This window comes from Sciurus vulgaris (genome assembly GCF_902686455.1).
Source record: "Sciurus vulgaris genome assembly, chromosome: 11".
In the NCBI taxonomy this organism is placed as follows: Eukaryota; Metazoa; Chordata; class Mammalia; order Rodentia; family Sciuridae; genus Sciurus; species Sciurus vulgaris.
This window is the reverse complement of record NC_136472.1, coordinates 65,128,398-65,142,257: the sequence shown is the minus strand read 5'-3', so window position 1 is coordinate 65,142,257 and position 13,860 is coordinate 65,128,398. Positions and strand designations below refer to the sequence as shown.

The following is a 13,860-nucleotide window of genomic DNA, read 5'->3' as shown; positions in this document are numbered from 1 at the left end:
TCCTCCAAAAGGCCTGAATTAGCCAGTTCAAAAGGATGTTGACATTAAAATGCTTATATATATAGTATACATTTAGCATACCTCTATCATACAATTCCCAGTATATTAATTTAATTTGGGATTACAGGGTACATATTTTATATTTTTGGACACTTTGGATACTTTTCTGAATTTTTTCATGACAACACAAATATAATTATTTAGACTTAATTTCTACATACATAATTTTTGTCCATGTATATTACTAGGTTATATTGTTTTCTTAAACTACCTTTTCCATTGTATAAAAGCTTAATTTTGATTAATTACATTCTTGGTGTGATTGTAAACTAATGATTTCTTGAAATGTACGTGAATGGTACAGTTTTTGACTGTCTTTCAGTTGCCTTCATTGATGTATGACAGCTTACCTGGGTCCTTGATCTCCACCCTTTCACTTTGCTATATGAGTTTCTAGCTCTTTCAGGCTGTTTTTCAAAATCACCTTAATGGTCATTGGTTATAGATTTTTTTTTCCTATATAATTTTTAGTCAGTTTAATTTTTTTTCCTCTTTTTTTTTTCTTGGAGTTTTCAAACTTATTTTCATTAACTTGAATTTATTTTTTACTTCAAACTCAGATTCCAGTTTTCTCTTTAATTTTTGTTGCATTCTTTCATTTTAAACCTGCTCCCTTCCTCTCTCAATCTCGTCTCCCTCTTGTGATGTGCTTATCTTGTTTCATGGTCTGTATCTTCCTATACATTTGAAATGCAAAGCAAATCTTTCCACACATTTTCCTCATGTTTTCTAGTTCTCAGTTTTTCATACACTTGCCCCTTAGTGTAATATCTTTCTATAAGACTTGAATTTCTTATTCACAGATCCTTGTGATACTGAATCTTCTGTCTAGAAGAGCTCTGTACAAACAGAATGAGGAGAGTCCCCCCTTCTCCCCCAACCACCTGTATGGCTGCTAATACAGTGCCCTCTCCATGTAGTCTGGTCAGGCTGCCATACCAAACTACTATGGACCGAGTGTCTTAAACTTATTTCCCAATGTTCTGGAGCCTGGAAGATCAAGAGCAGGCAGGGTTGATTTCTGGTGCAGTCTCTCGCCTTTCATCTTCTTGCTGTGTCCCTGCATGGTCTTTCTGTGTCTACTTGCCCACTCTTTGTATCCCTTCCCCTTCTTATAAGTATGCAGTACTATTGCATTAGGGCCCCACCCTTCTGACTTCATTTTACCTTAATTACTTCCTTAAAGGCCCTGTGTCCAAATACTGCCACATTAGGAGTTAGAATTTCAACATATGACTTTTGGAGGGACATAATTCAACCCAGAGCACTTTTTTCCCCCCAGGGAAAATTGAGATTTTCAGCCTTAAATCATATTCTAGGTCACCCACTGATTCTAATTCTGGACTGGGGGAGGGAACTTTTCCTGTTTCTGCCTCTGTTTACCCTGTTTTGATGGAGAGAAGCTACTCCTGAGTGCCTCAGGTTGATAAACCCTTTATAAAAGGGAATACCCAGAGCAGCTCCAGCTGCCCAGAACCCTGCTGCTGCCTGACTCTTCTCATGAATAGTTGGTATGGCTCCCAGTGTATGGAGCATAAATTATTTTCAAACAGAAATCTCTTAAGATTATTTAGAAAGACTCTACATGTACTTTTTCTACTTCATTTCCTCTTTTATTTTTAGAAAGAATTTTATTTTATTTACTTCTTGGTTTCACTTTTAAAGACTAAGTTCCTCAGAAACCATGGGTTGACTGCCATGAACAAGCAAGCCCATGGGAGATGGCCCCTGACTTCTGTCCACCTCTTTGTTCCACAAGTCGGAACGTGGGAGGGGACAGTCATCCTTTCATCCTTCCTCTTCACAGTTGTAGTTAGGGAAATTCCTCTGAGATTAAAAAATATATAATACCATTAAAAGTATTTAAAAATGCTTTCATACATATTTTCATGGGGAATTGGGGCTGAGAGAGCTTTCTTGCCTCCTTAACTCTGTCACAGTCTTATGCTTTAGATAAATAACTTATCCTATGAAGGGAAGCTGAATTTTCACTCAAGGTCCCCCAAAACTGACAATTCTCTGGCTGAGTGTGATTCTTCTCTAGGATGTGTCATTTCTGTTTTTCGGTTTTGTTTTCCAGGTTGGAATCCTGTGACCTAACTGCAGTTTGCTGTCTAAATATATCTAAGGCTCTCATCAAAAGCCAGAGCTTGGTATTTCTGAATCTGTCGACCAATAATCTGTTGGATGATGGAGTGAAGTTGTTATGTGAGGCTTTAAGACATCCAAAGTGCTGCCTAGAGAAACTGTCGTGAGTCAGTCTTTAGAATTTCATTATGATTTAAGTAGGGAAAAAGCATGAGTCTTAATATTAACTGACTCTTTGTCAACCCTGGATGAATTCTGAATACACTCCTGTGTCTCTACTTGCCTTTTTCTGTGCATCTGGGAATTGAATCCATGACCTTGCACATGCAAAGCATGTCATGTACCACTGAGCTATGTCACCAGCCCTCCCTCCCTCTTTTACATGACTTTTAGGCGCTTTTCTTTCAGATCAGGTTTATTTTCATTCCTTTTCTACACTTCTCTTCCTTTCTTTCACTCTATCCTGTACACGGCTACAATGGCATTCACAATTTAAGTAGATTTACTGAGATTAATTCTGTAGTAAAGAATCAACTTTATACGCACCTGCTAATTTCCTTATAAAGGAGAAGAGGGATATGGACTCTTGGAACTGAAGGATTCATCCATCTGTTTCTCTTTCAGCTTGGAAAGCTGTGGCCTCACAGAAGCTGGTTGTGAAGACCTTTCTTTGGCTCTCATCAGCAATAAGAGACTGACACATTTATGCTTGGCTGATAATGTTTTGGGAGATGATGGAGTAAAGCTTGTAAGTGATGCTTTGAAACACCCACAGTGTACTCTACAGAGCCTTGTGTAAGTGTCTACTAGTTTTCATCCTTCTAATATAATATGCATTGTGAAGTATATTTAAAGTGATGTTATTGTTCAAGTGTGTTTTCCACAATTCATGTATTAGAAACTTAATTCCTAATGCAGCAGTGTTAAGAGGTGGTACCTTTCAAATGTGATTATGAGAGCAGTGAATTAATGCCATTGTCTTATGGATGGGTTGTTTCAGCAGTGGGTTCCTGATGAAAGGATGGATTTGGTACCCTTAGTCTTGCTCTTTTGCCCTTCTGCTTTTCACCATGGGATGATGGAGCAAGAAGGCTGTCACAAGACATGAATCAAGTCCATCAATTTTGGACATCTAGCTTCCAGAACTGTTAAAAATAAGTTTCTATCTTCTATAAATTTCATGGCCTCAAGTGTTCTGTTACAGCAATACCAACCTAAGATGAATGGAGACATGAGGAACAAATTCTGTCTCTTGTTTTTCCCTGCTGTTAACCCTTCATGATGATAATGATGATTGAAAAGTGAAAAGGTGCCCAGACAAATCACTCTGGACCAGAACTCACACCAGAGATTTTATTCAGCAGACGAAGAGTGTCTTCCCTGAAGAGAGAGAAAGCACTCGAGAGAGAAAATAGCGGGGGAGCTTCGCTTAAATAGTTGAATTTCCCGGGCTAAGTACGATCTGGCCAATCACTAAACAGTTAAAATTTGCGGGCTATGGGTTAAGCCAGTGGCTGCCGAGCACAGGCTGACAGGTGGACCAATGGCTGGCTAGGATGGCAGACTGACAGCTGGGGGTGCTGTCATGCCTCCTTGCCTTTCCCCGCAGGCGTGTCCTGCACCCAACCACCCAGGAAGGAGCCCCACATGGTCCTAGGGTTTGCTGGTCTTGGGCAGCCCGAGAGCCAGACTGCAGGCCAAACCCAGCACCCGTCTGCTGCCTGCTGCTGCGAGCCGACACCTGGCCGGTTCACGCGGGCAGAGTGCTACTTAGGCCGCTTCAGACCTGTAGCGCCACATCTGCCTGCAGGGCAGCCCACTGGGCACTACAATGATGATGCTAATAATTCCCATGTGTTGTATCCTTACTGTATTCTGAACCCTGTGCTGAGTTTGTTTAATCTGTACAACAGTACCTGATGGTGTCAAACTGGCCACGTGAGTTCTAGGTATTTTATTGTAATGTCAGGAATGTGAGGTTTAGATAATGTAAATTTTTTAACATCTCACAAGAAAACGATGAATTCAGAACTAACGTCTATCATTTGGGCTTAGAACAAGCTTCTTATTTATGTATTTTATTTCATACACACACACACACACTCTCTCTCTCTCTCTCTCTCTCTCTCTCTCTCACTCTCACTCTCACTGTCACTCACTCCTTACACAGAAATAGCAGCATTCCTTTGTATGACTGAATCACAATATGATTAATCTGTTAATTTTTGCTAGATAATTTCCTAGACATAGAATTGATAAGCCAAAGTTTGGATTTTGTTTTTTTCTTGTTTTTTTTGGGTAGGGGTGGGGGGTCAGTCAGATTTCCAGATAGGTTGTTTATATTCCCAGAAGCAGTCTAGGGACCTTCATTTTAATGCCCCTCTAGGTATTCACAATCTTTCTGATCAGTATTATAAAGTTGAAAAATTACCTGTACTTTGATGTTGAACATCTTTTCAAATGTTTTTGGCTTTTTATTCTCTAGGAATTACTTCTTCATAGGCTTACTTTTCTTATGGATATTTTCTGATATATTTTATATATTATGGTTATTAATATCACATATACTTTTTACATATTGCAAATAATTTTCCTAGCATGTTGCTTATTTCCAGCTTTCTTTATGGTTATTTTCATAAAATAAAAATTTTCCATAAGGTCAGATTCTTTAATTTTTAAAATTTACTTATTAATTTGTTTTAATTAGTCATATATGATAGTGAAATGCATTTTGACACATTTATACAGAAATGGAGCACAACTTCTTATTTCTCTGGCTGTACATGGTGCAGTAACCGGTAGTGTAATCGTACATGTATGTAGGGTAATAATGTCCATCTCATTCACCATCCTTCCCATCCCCACATTACTCCCCTCCCCATCTGTACAACTCAAAGTTCCTTCTCATAAGGTCAAATTCTTTCTCATGACTTCTAGAGGTTTTATCAAAATTGGAAATACCTTTCTTAAAAAAAAAATCAACTTATGTCCTCATCTCATTCTTAATGATTTTGTTTTTAACATTTGCATGTTAAATTATGAAGTTTATTCCAATTTAACACTTATATGTTATTCCCAATTTTGTCTTAAGGCTTATTATACTTACCGGATCTGTTGTACAAAAATAATTGATGGCAGAATGTCTTGTCACTATTGATTTGAAAATACCACTTTCATTACATACAAAGAATGCTTATTTTATTATGATTACTCCTATGCTATCTGCCTGCTGCTCTGTTCTGCAACAATACTGTATTTACATGCAATGTAAAAAATTGAACATGAATTCAGTTCGTAACAGTTTGATGTAGACATAAATGTCCCATATGAGACGGGCTGCCAATTAGCATGTCTGATCTGAGATTGGGTGTTGGCAAGTACATAAGTGAATATAACCTGACACTTTTCAGATATAAAAAATCTCTGGGCAGTAGAAGAATGATTCCTTCTTTCCTTACATTGTCCTTCCTTCAGGCTGAGGTGCTGCCATTTCACTTCACTTAGCAGTGAATCTCTCTCAACTTCTCTTATGCACAATAAGAGCTTGAAGCATCTGGATCTAGGATCAAACTGGCTTCAAGACGATGGAGTAAAGCTTCTGTGTGATGTCTTTCGGCAGCCAAGCTGTAATCTTCAGGATTTGGAGTAGGTTTCTGTGACTTTACTTTTGTGTAGTTTCAATTACAGGCCGTCTGTGAGGGGCAGAGGAGATTTGCAGGGTGGAGTGGGGAAGGCTGAGAACTGAGTCTCTATCAGGGAAAAGAGTATAAAGCTGATATACCGTCATTCTGCCTGAGAAAGCTGATGAAGGCTGTCCATTAGATTTGTTTTTTTTAAACAGTCACTATATCAGCTTCCCTCAGGTAAGATCCACAGGCACGAGGCTGAACAGGAGTCTTGTTACTCTTTTCTTGGATGTGCCAGTGCGAATCTGTCTCTCCTCCACTTTATAGCCATGAAGCTGAAATTGTGCTCTCGTTTTTCTTTCAAGTTTATTTTAAAATTCAGATTTATGATTAAAATTAACAAAGAAACTGAAAGAGATTTTTTGAAAATCTTATAGCCCCATTTCGTACCCAACATTTTAAATCCTATGTTCCCTCTTGGTCTGTGAGCAAGTGTACGTACACATATGTATGGCCCATGTGTATACATCGTTCTATACACACGTGTATAGCCTCTTTGGGACTAGTAGCTTGGATAATTCATTAAGGGCATGAACCCAGAACTGTGAACTCAAGATCCTTGGAATACTCAGAAGTATGTGTCTTGACTGGACTGTCTCATGATAACCACACTACCAAATTAGTTTAAAAGTATATTGTGATTGAACCACCTTTACTTTATTCAGGAAAATGTATGATATGTTTTCTTATGTGATTTTTCTGAAATTTCCTTGATTATTTAAGTGAATATAAAGTTTTACTTAATGGAAATTATTGTAAATTCAGTGCCTGAATTTGATCACAGAGATTAAGTTTTTTTTTTGTTTTTTTTTGTTTTTTTTGTTTTTTTTTTTTTTTTTGCAGTACTGGGGATTGAACTCAGGGCCTTGTGCTTGCGAGCCAAGCACCCTACCAGCTGAGCTATCTCCCCAGCCCTCAGAGATTAAATTTCTAAGTAATCTGTACACTCAGTGTCAGCCCACCTTCTCTCCTTAGTATTGCTGTAAACAGGTTTTTGGCTTTTCTTAGTTATCTTATGGCACCTAAGCAAGCCATGCCAATTCTTTCAACCAATATTAACAACAAATAGGAGCTAATTGCTGGGGGGACTAAAGGCCATTAAAGTGATACTCTCATTCTCAATTAACATAAAGTGTTGATTACATGAAAATAAATATAAATACAGTTATAATGTATACCATACATTGGTAGAAGGACCCAAGGAGCAAGGAGTGGAACTTCACAGTGGAAACAGAAGTACTTTAGGCTCAAAAGATAGAGGATTTTGTCATGTAGGGATATCCTAGGCAAAGGAAAGGAGACAGAATATAAGGGAATAAAAACTTCTGTGGTACATTTGGAGAAAAATGTACATGTAAGGTTAGAAAATATGGTAGGGACACAAAGAGGAGAGAAAGCTTGATGTTAGATTGTGAGTCCTCTTGAGTGACATGCAAAAGTCCTGGAAGAAATAGCTAGCTTTTCATATGCTTTCTTCTTTGAAGATAATACCTTGAGGTGGACTCTTGGAAAGATTTTTTTTTTAATTTAAAAAATATATTAAAAATGGAAATAATTTATCTGTGGGTTTCCTGGAAGAGCTTATATCCATTTTTTTTTAAAAGAAAAAGTGTTTATACCCTTGATTTGACAGCTTTATAGGTAGCAATCTGTTGGTGGAGGAAAATATAGTTTTACCCCTTGGGTTTCTTCTACTCATTAAGAAATCCCTTCTGTTTCTGCTGATAATATTAGACCTTCCCATGTATGTCCTGGGTTGTGGATAGAGTGAGAAAAGAGGTTCAGATGTTTGGGCAGCTCTCCTAGGACAAGGTTGGATAAGCCTGACAACTGAAGGATTGACTTCTTTTTTCTGTTTCTTGCAGATTAATGGGTTGTGTTCTCACTAGTGCATGTTGTCTGGACCTGGCTTCAGTTATTTTAAACAACCCAAACCTGCACAGCCTAGACCTTGGGAATAATGACTTGCAGGATGATGGAATGAAAATTCTGTGTGATGCTTTAGGACATCCAAACAGCAACATTCAGACGCTTGGGTGAGTTTGTAGTTGTATCATTAGGAAAATGATATTTGTTTGATGGCTAGTATAGATAGAAGTTTCATGTATGGGGAAAATGAAAAAAAAAATGGAGCTAGAAGTTAAGTTACTCTGGGAACTAATCTGATTTTCAAATATATGGATCAATGTATTGCATGTTCTTTGGTATAGAAGAAACATTTCACATTTCTTTCTGTCCCCTTGGTGCCTTGGAAAGATACCTATTAAATAAATGGTACTTGTTTGGGATTGTCCATGTTCTCTCATACTTCAGCTATTCCATTTGTTCTTGAGTTAATTTTTCTTTTTAAAAATATTTTTTTTAGTTGTAAATGCACATAATGCCTTTATTTTTTTTATTTGGTGGTAAGGCTTGAACTCAGTGCCTCACACATGCTAGGCAAGTGTTGTACCACTGAGCCTTTACTAAACATCTTGTATCTGTAAAGCACAAGGTGCTTGCAATCTAATAAACTCTTATCCTATGTATCAGGGTGGTACTGTGTTCAATGTTTAGATTTTTACTTACATCTTGAACTGATATTGGCTAGTACATTTTCATCTATACAACACAAGTTATTGACCCTCTAGGTCAGGAATTGTGTTCTCTGTAAGCTCGGAGGGGCTCAGCGGGCTCAACGGCGGGACCAAATGTAAACTCGGGGGGCTTGGCGGGCACAGTTGGCAGCCAAATAAAATGGGACAGAAAGTGGCGGAAGCAAGCTTTATTGGAATTTGGCTCTTGGTCGAAATTCCCAAACCCCCGGGGGTATAGGGACCTGGAGAAAATCGCAAGTGGCCCTGGCTGCCCAGGGTTTTTATAGACTAGGATGGGAGGGGGTCCTGTTGAGTGACAGGTGGGTGTGAAGGGTCAGTGGAACTTTCCATCCACCTTGCTGCAAACTTTCTGGTCACCCTTAGTGGGCTGGTCTTTGTTCTGGCTGCTCAGCTTTGCCCCCTACAGTCGCCTAATTTCTGACCTAACATTCTCCATGTGAGAAACCAAAATATAATATTTTTCAGCCTTTAGGAATTCAATATCTCCCAGAGAAAACTTCCTTGACTCTTACAAGGACATGCAGCTGTTCCAGTGTTTCCATTGATTGTTTACATACTTTTTATAACAATGCTGATGTTGTAAATATCATGTCTGTGATTGAACTTTATCCTATTTACAACCTAATAACTTTGCTACTATTTCATGGATGCTGGAAGAAAACTCAATATTGCATCAGAAATAAAGGGGCTCTATTAGTAGCAAGAATATCAGTGTCAGTTCCCTCCCCCTCTGCCCCAGGTCTTGCAGGACTGTCATGGAGGGTTCAGATGGATGTGTGAACATGCCACTGTAGAGCAAGTGAGAATAAACCTGCTCTTTGTCCTGGAAAGAGATGTTACTTTATTATTTAGATTGCTCCTTACAAACACAGCCCTGGGAAATGGCCTGGGTAGAGTTGTCAGAATCTTGTGTTATTGTTAGCAAAACACACACGGGAGAGTGAAAGATCAATGGAAAAAAATGTCTCCTAACAATATCCACCCCTTTCTGTACAGTACAGTCATGGCATATTGTGAATTTTCATATGAATGTGCTTCTCTATTAGGCACTCTGATTAACCTACTCAACAGAGGCTGGAACCATATCTGTTCAATTAATCCCATATGCTATTTAATGAAGACCATGAACAATAAGACTCCCAAGTACAGGAAGAGGTCAACTTATAGCGTTGATTTTAATCACAATGCTGGGGTCCTGGCTTCAGCCAACTGAGTAAATCCCCAAAAGGATTAATAGGTCTTTGATCTGTTAAGATCCACAACAAGGAATTTAGAATGACCTGCTAATTTCTAAAGTCAGTGACAGTAAACGGGGCAAAGAGTGGACCCAAAGCAAACCACATCCCCAATAAAGGGACATTAAGTGGTCCACTGTTCCCCACATATATATAACTCAGAAGATCACAGGACACTCTAATTTGGGATGAGTTGCTGTAATTGACTTGGGTCATCATACTGGTTTGGTTAAGACAGGTGGACGGTCACACTGATAATCACAGCTGACTCACTGGCCATACGGAGTTTAACCCAAGATTGACCTGGCATCAGGACCATCCAAGTGAAATGAGGCTGTGTTGGTCACTGTACTTGTACACATATGATGAGGGTCCACATAGGGGTTTCCAGTGCTGGTGTCAGGCACAGGAGAATAGCTCACGGTCTGCCGTGTCCACAGGAGCTTTTCTGTTGCTATAGCTCATGGACAGACATGACAGACCAGGCAGATTTCCAGGTGCAGCTGCTGCTTGATTTACATAGTTATTTTGGCAGGCTGTAATATTGGATCTGCAGGGGGAGGGAGGGAATGAGAACTTTAATTGTTCTTCCTACTTTTTATACTTTTCAGGTTCTAAGTTTGTTCCCCCAGATTCCATCTTGGTGACCATAACTTCACTTACTCCCCAACCAGTCCTTACATATATTTTTTTCTTTTTATTACCTTAATACCTGTTAACATATGTGATATAATATTAATATGTCAAGGGAGAGTGGGCTTCTGTTGTTCCTGATATCCAAAACAAAATTTTAGTAAATCACTCACTTATCAATTTTAAAAAAATTCCCCTCTATGCCTAGCTTGCTAGAAGTTTATATTTTAAAATTAAGTACATGTCAAACTTAAGAAATTTGCCAATTTTGTTTAATTACATTTATTCATTATATCAACCTTCCATTTCTGGGCTAAAACCAACTCAGTCATGATATCTTTTATATATATACACACAGAGACTTATTTTGTCAGTATTTAAGCATCTTTGTTCATAATGGAGATTAGATTATTATTTCTTGTGCAGTCCTCATTAAGTTTTTGTATCTAAGTTGCAGTAATTTTATAAATTGAGTTCAGGAATATTTCTTCTTTTCAGATTCCTGGGAGGAATTTAGTAAGACTAGAATTACTTGAATTTTGTAAAAGTTTCTGGCAAAGCAATCTAGAGTTTCCATTGTATGTAGATTGTTTTAACTCGATTACATTTTCAAAACATGTTTAGGTTATTTATCGAGTCCTTTTTGGTATGTTTCATTATTGATTCTATCCATTTCATCCAAATTATAGCTTATTGGCAAGTTTCTAATTTTATTATCTGCTTAATGCCTAAGTCATCAGTAATGTCTCTTTTCTCATTCCTGATATTGGCAAAGCACACAACACTGATGTTCTCTATTCTATTGTATGTATATTTTCTATTTCATCAATTATATAATCTTATTTCTTGTACCTCCATTGGTTTTATTTCAGATTGTGCCATTTGTCTAAATTCTTGAGTTAGATCACACAATTTCTGTTCTTAACATGGATTTTTAATGTTATGATTTCTCTTCAAATCATTCTTTTAACTTCATCTGTATGTATTAATATTATATGCAGTGATTTTTTATTCTAAAATATTTTTTAAAGTTCCTTATATTTTTCTTCGAGACATGGATTGTTATTTTTAAATGTATTTCTTTCTCTCTCTCTCGCTTTTTTTTTTTTTTTTTTTGGTTTGTTTGTTTGTTTTGTTATTTTGGCTATGTGGTAATGAGGATCAAACCCAGAACCTCACACATGCAAGGCAAACACTATACCACTAAGCCACAATCACAGCCCCTGTAATTCTTAATTTTTGAACATTAATCTCTAGCATTGTGGTCTGAGAACATTATGTGATTTTAATTTTTTGAGATCTGTTGGCATTTGCTTCATGGGTCAGTGTATAGTTAGTTTTTGTGTATGTTCCATAGTGCACTTGAAAAGAACATGTAGGGCTGCTGGTTGCAATACCCTATGGTTTGTATATTATTTGAATCTGTTCCTAAAAGATGCATATGCTGGCAGGCTGGCCCTAGGGTGACAAAGGGTTCAAGTGTTGGAACCTTTAAGAGGTGGCACCTGGTGGGAAGTATTAGGTTACTGCAGACATCACCATCAGAAGAATTTTTTTTTTTTTCCTTTTAGATAACTTAATGACCATGAAAAATATATTAAATCTCCATTATAATACTAGATTTGTGTCTTTCACTTTCTGGTTCTGTTTTTTTCTTTACATTTTTGGAACCATTATTAGGGACTGAAAATATAAATTGATTAAATTTCCTGATGAATTTGTGAAAACCTTTTGTTTTATAATGCTTTTCACCCTAAGGTGTATTTTGTGCAATATTTATGAACCCTGTGTAATAATTAGTGTGACCACCTTTCTTCCACACTAACATAAATTCCATTTGGGTAGCAACTTTAAAAAAAATTTTATACGCTCAGCACCTACATAGCCACATAATTGTTCAATGGCAAGGTAGACATAAGGTGAAATTAAATTCAAATTGGTTGGGGAAACATCAGGTACAGAAGGCATTTATTTGGTCATGTACTTGCATAGTTATTTCCTGGACCATATTTATGGGCTTATAATTCATAATTCAGGAAGAGATATGCTCAGCCTATAAATATCTAGTAACAATAAGTACTTGTAGTCCTTGCATTTACCCAGTGTTCATTTTTTAAAGTTCTGAAACTCCACTCAAAGCTCACAGATCCCTCATGTGCTTCCTCTCTGTCATGGGATAAAGTCATTTTTACATTTTGCCTCTCTTCCTTACAGGTTGGAGTACTGTGGTTTGACCTCTCTCTGTTGTCAGGATCTCTCTTCTATTCTTCACAGCAACCAAAGATTGATAAAGGTGAACCTTACACAGAATGCCTTAGGGCGTGAAGGAATTGGGAAATTGTGTGAAGTCTTGAAGTCTCAGGAATGTAAACTACAAATTCTAGGGTAAGTCTTCAGTAACTTCTCAGGAGGAGAGTTTCCAGTAATGAGGAATTTGGGGAACCACTCATTTATTGCAGGCCTCAGAACCTGATTGTGGATCCTTGGGGATCCTAGAACATTGGATTTTGAGAGACACAATATAGCAGAGTGATTGAGTTGAGCATTCTGGAGCCAGGCTACCTGAGTTTGGTTTCCGGCTCTTCTTCTTACTAAATGTTTAATTTAGGATATTCCCTTATCTCTGTTTTGGGTTCCTTATCTGTAGGTGAAATTATAAAATTGATATGTAGGGTTATTGTGAAGTTACTGAATCAGTATAGGCTAAGTACTTATAAAAGGGCCTAGCATAACGAGCAATGAATGTGTTAGCTCTTTTCAACATTATCATTAGTAGTATTTTGCTTGGATAGAAAAAGGCTCTTTTGAATTTTTTAAAATTCTAATTAGTTATAAATGACAGTAGAATACATTTATGCACTTTGATGTATCATACATAAATGGGGTATAATTTAGAAAAGGCTCTTGCTACATTTAATTTTACTTTGACTACTGTATCTCCTTTACTGCATCTCTATGTTCCCTTTCCCATCCATGCTCATATTCTCTATTTTGATAGACAGGTTTTGTTTTGATTTTGTCTTTTTACTGAAATCCTTCACAGAGGAAGTGGAAGGCTATAGGAAAATTGAGCTCAGGAAAAGAGATATCACCTTGTTTTCTCAGGTTATGCAAAGAGGCATTTGATGAGGAAGCCCAGAAGCTGCTAGAAGCGGTTGGAGTAAGCAATCCACATTTAGTCATTAAGCCCTATCGTTATGATCGTAATGAAGAAGATGGGTCCCGGTGGTGGTGTCCCTGATTTGAAGACCCTGACGGTACTTGAAAAAATAAAAATTAAAAGATAAAACTTCAGAATGACAGAGACTTTGGTTCTTAGCGTGAGATAATATCTGCAGAGAGATACTGCAGGTGACATGTTAGATACTGATTAGTCACTTCTCTGTAAAACATTGGTTCTGCTTGACACAAGGGTTTATAGAGGCTAAAAGAAATGAAAAACAAAAGCTGTCTGAAAAGTATAACTTATTTTTAATTGGATTCAAAACTTAAGAACTCAGGTAGGAGAAGACTAGAAATGACTTGAGGCTGGGACCAGAGAATTTTTTTATTTAAATTTTA

General features: G+C 37.5%; 1 protein-coding gene across 1 annotated transcript in view; it reads left to right on the top strand.

Moving 5' to 3' along the window:
• The window catches only part of NLRP14 (NLR family pyrin domain containing 14), a gene marked incomplete at both ends in the record, with an annotated part of 28,803 nt that extends 15,263 nt beyond the window's left edge, over positions 1–13,540 (top strand). Inside the window, 6 exons of the mRNA XM_079101755.1 lie at positions 2,141–2,311; positions 2,773–2,943; positions 5,623–5,793; positions 7,700–7,870; positions 12,514–12,684; positions 13,405–13,540. Of these exons, the coding sequence (XP_078957881.1) occupies positions 2,141–2,311; positions 2,773–2,943; positions 5,623–5,793; positions 7,700–7,870; positions 12,514–12,684; positions 13,405–13,540 (991 nt within the window). The remainder of the gene's footprint in view (positions 1–2,140; positions 2,312–2,772; positions 2,944–5,622; positions 5,794–7,699; positions 7,871–12,513; positions 12,685–13,404) is intronic.
• Positions 13,541–13,860: the final 320 nt, after the last annotated feature.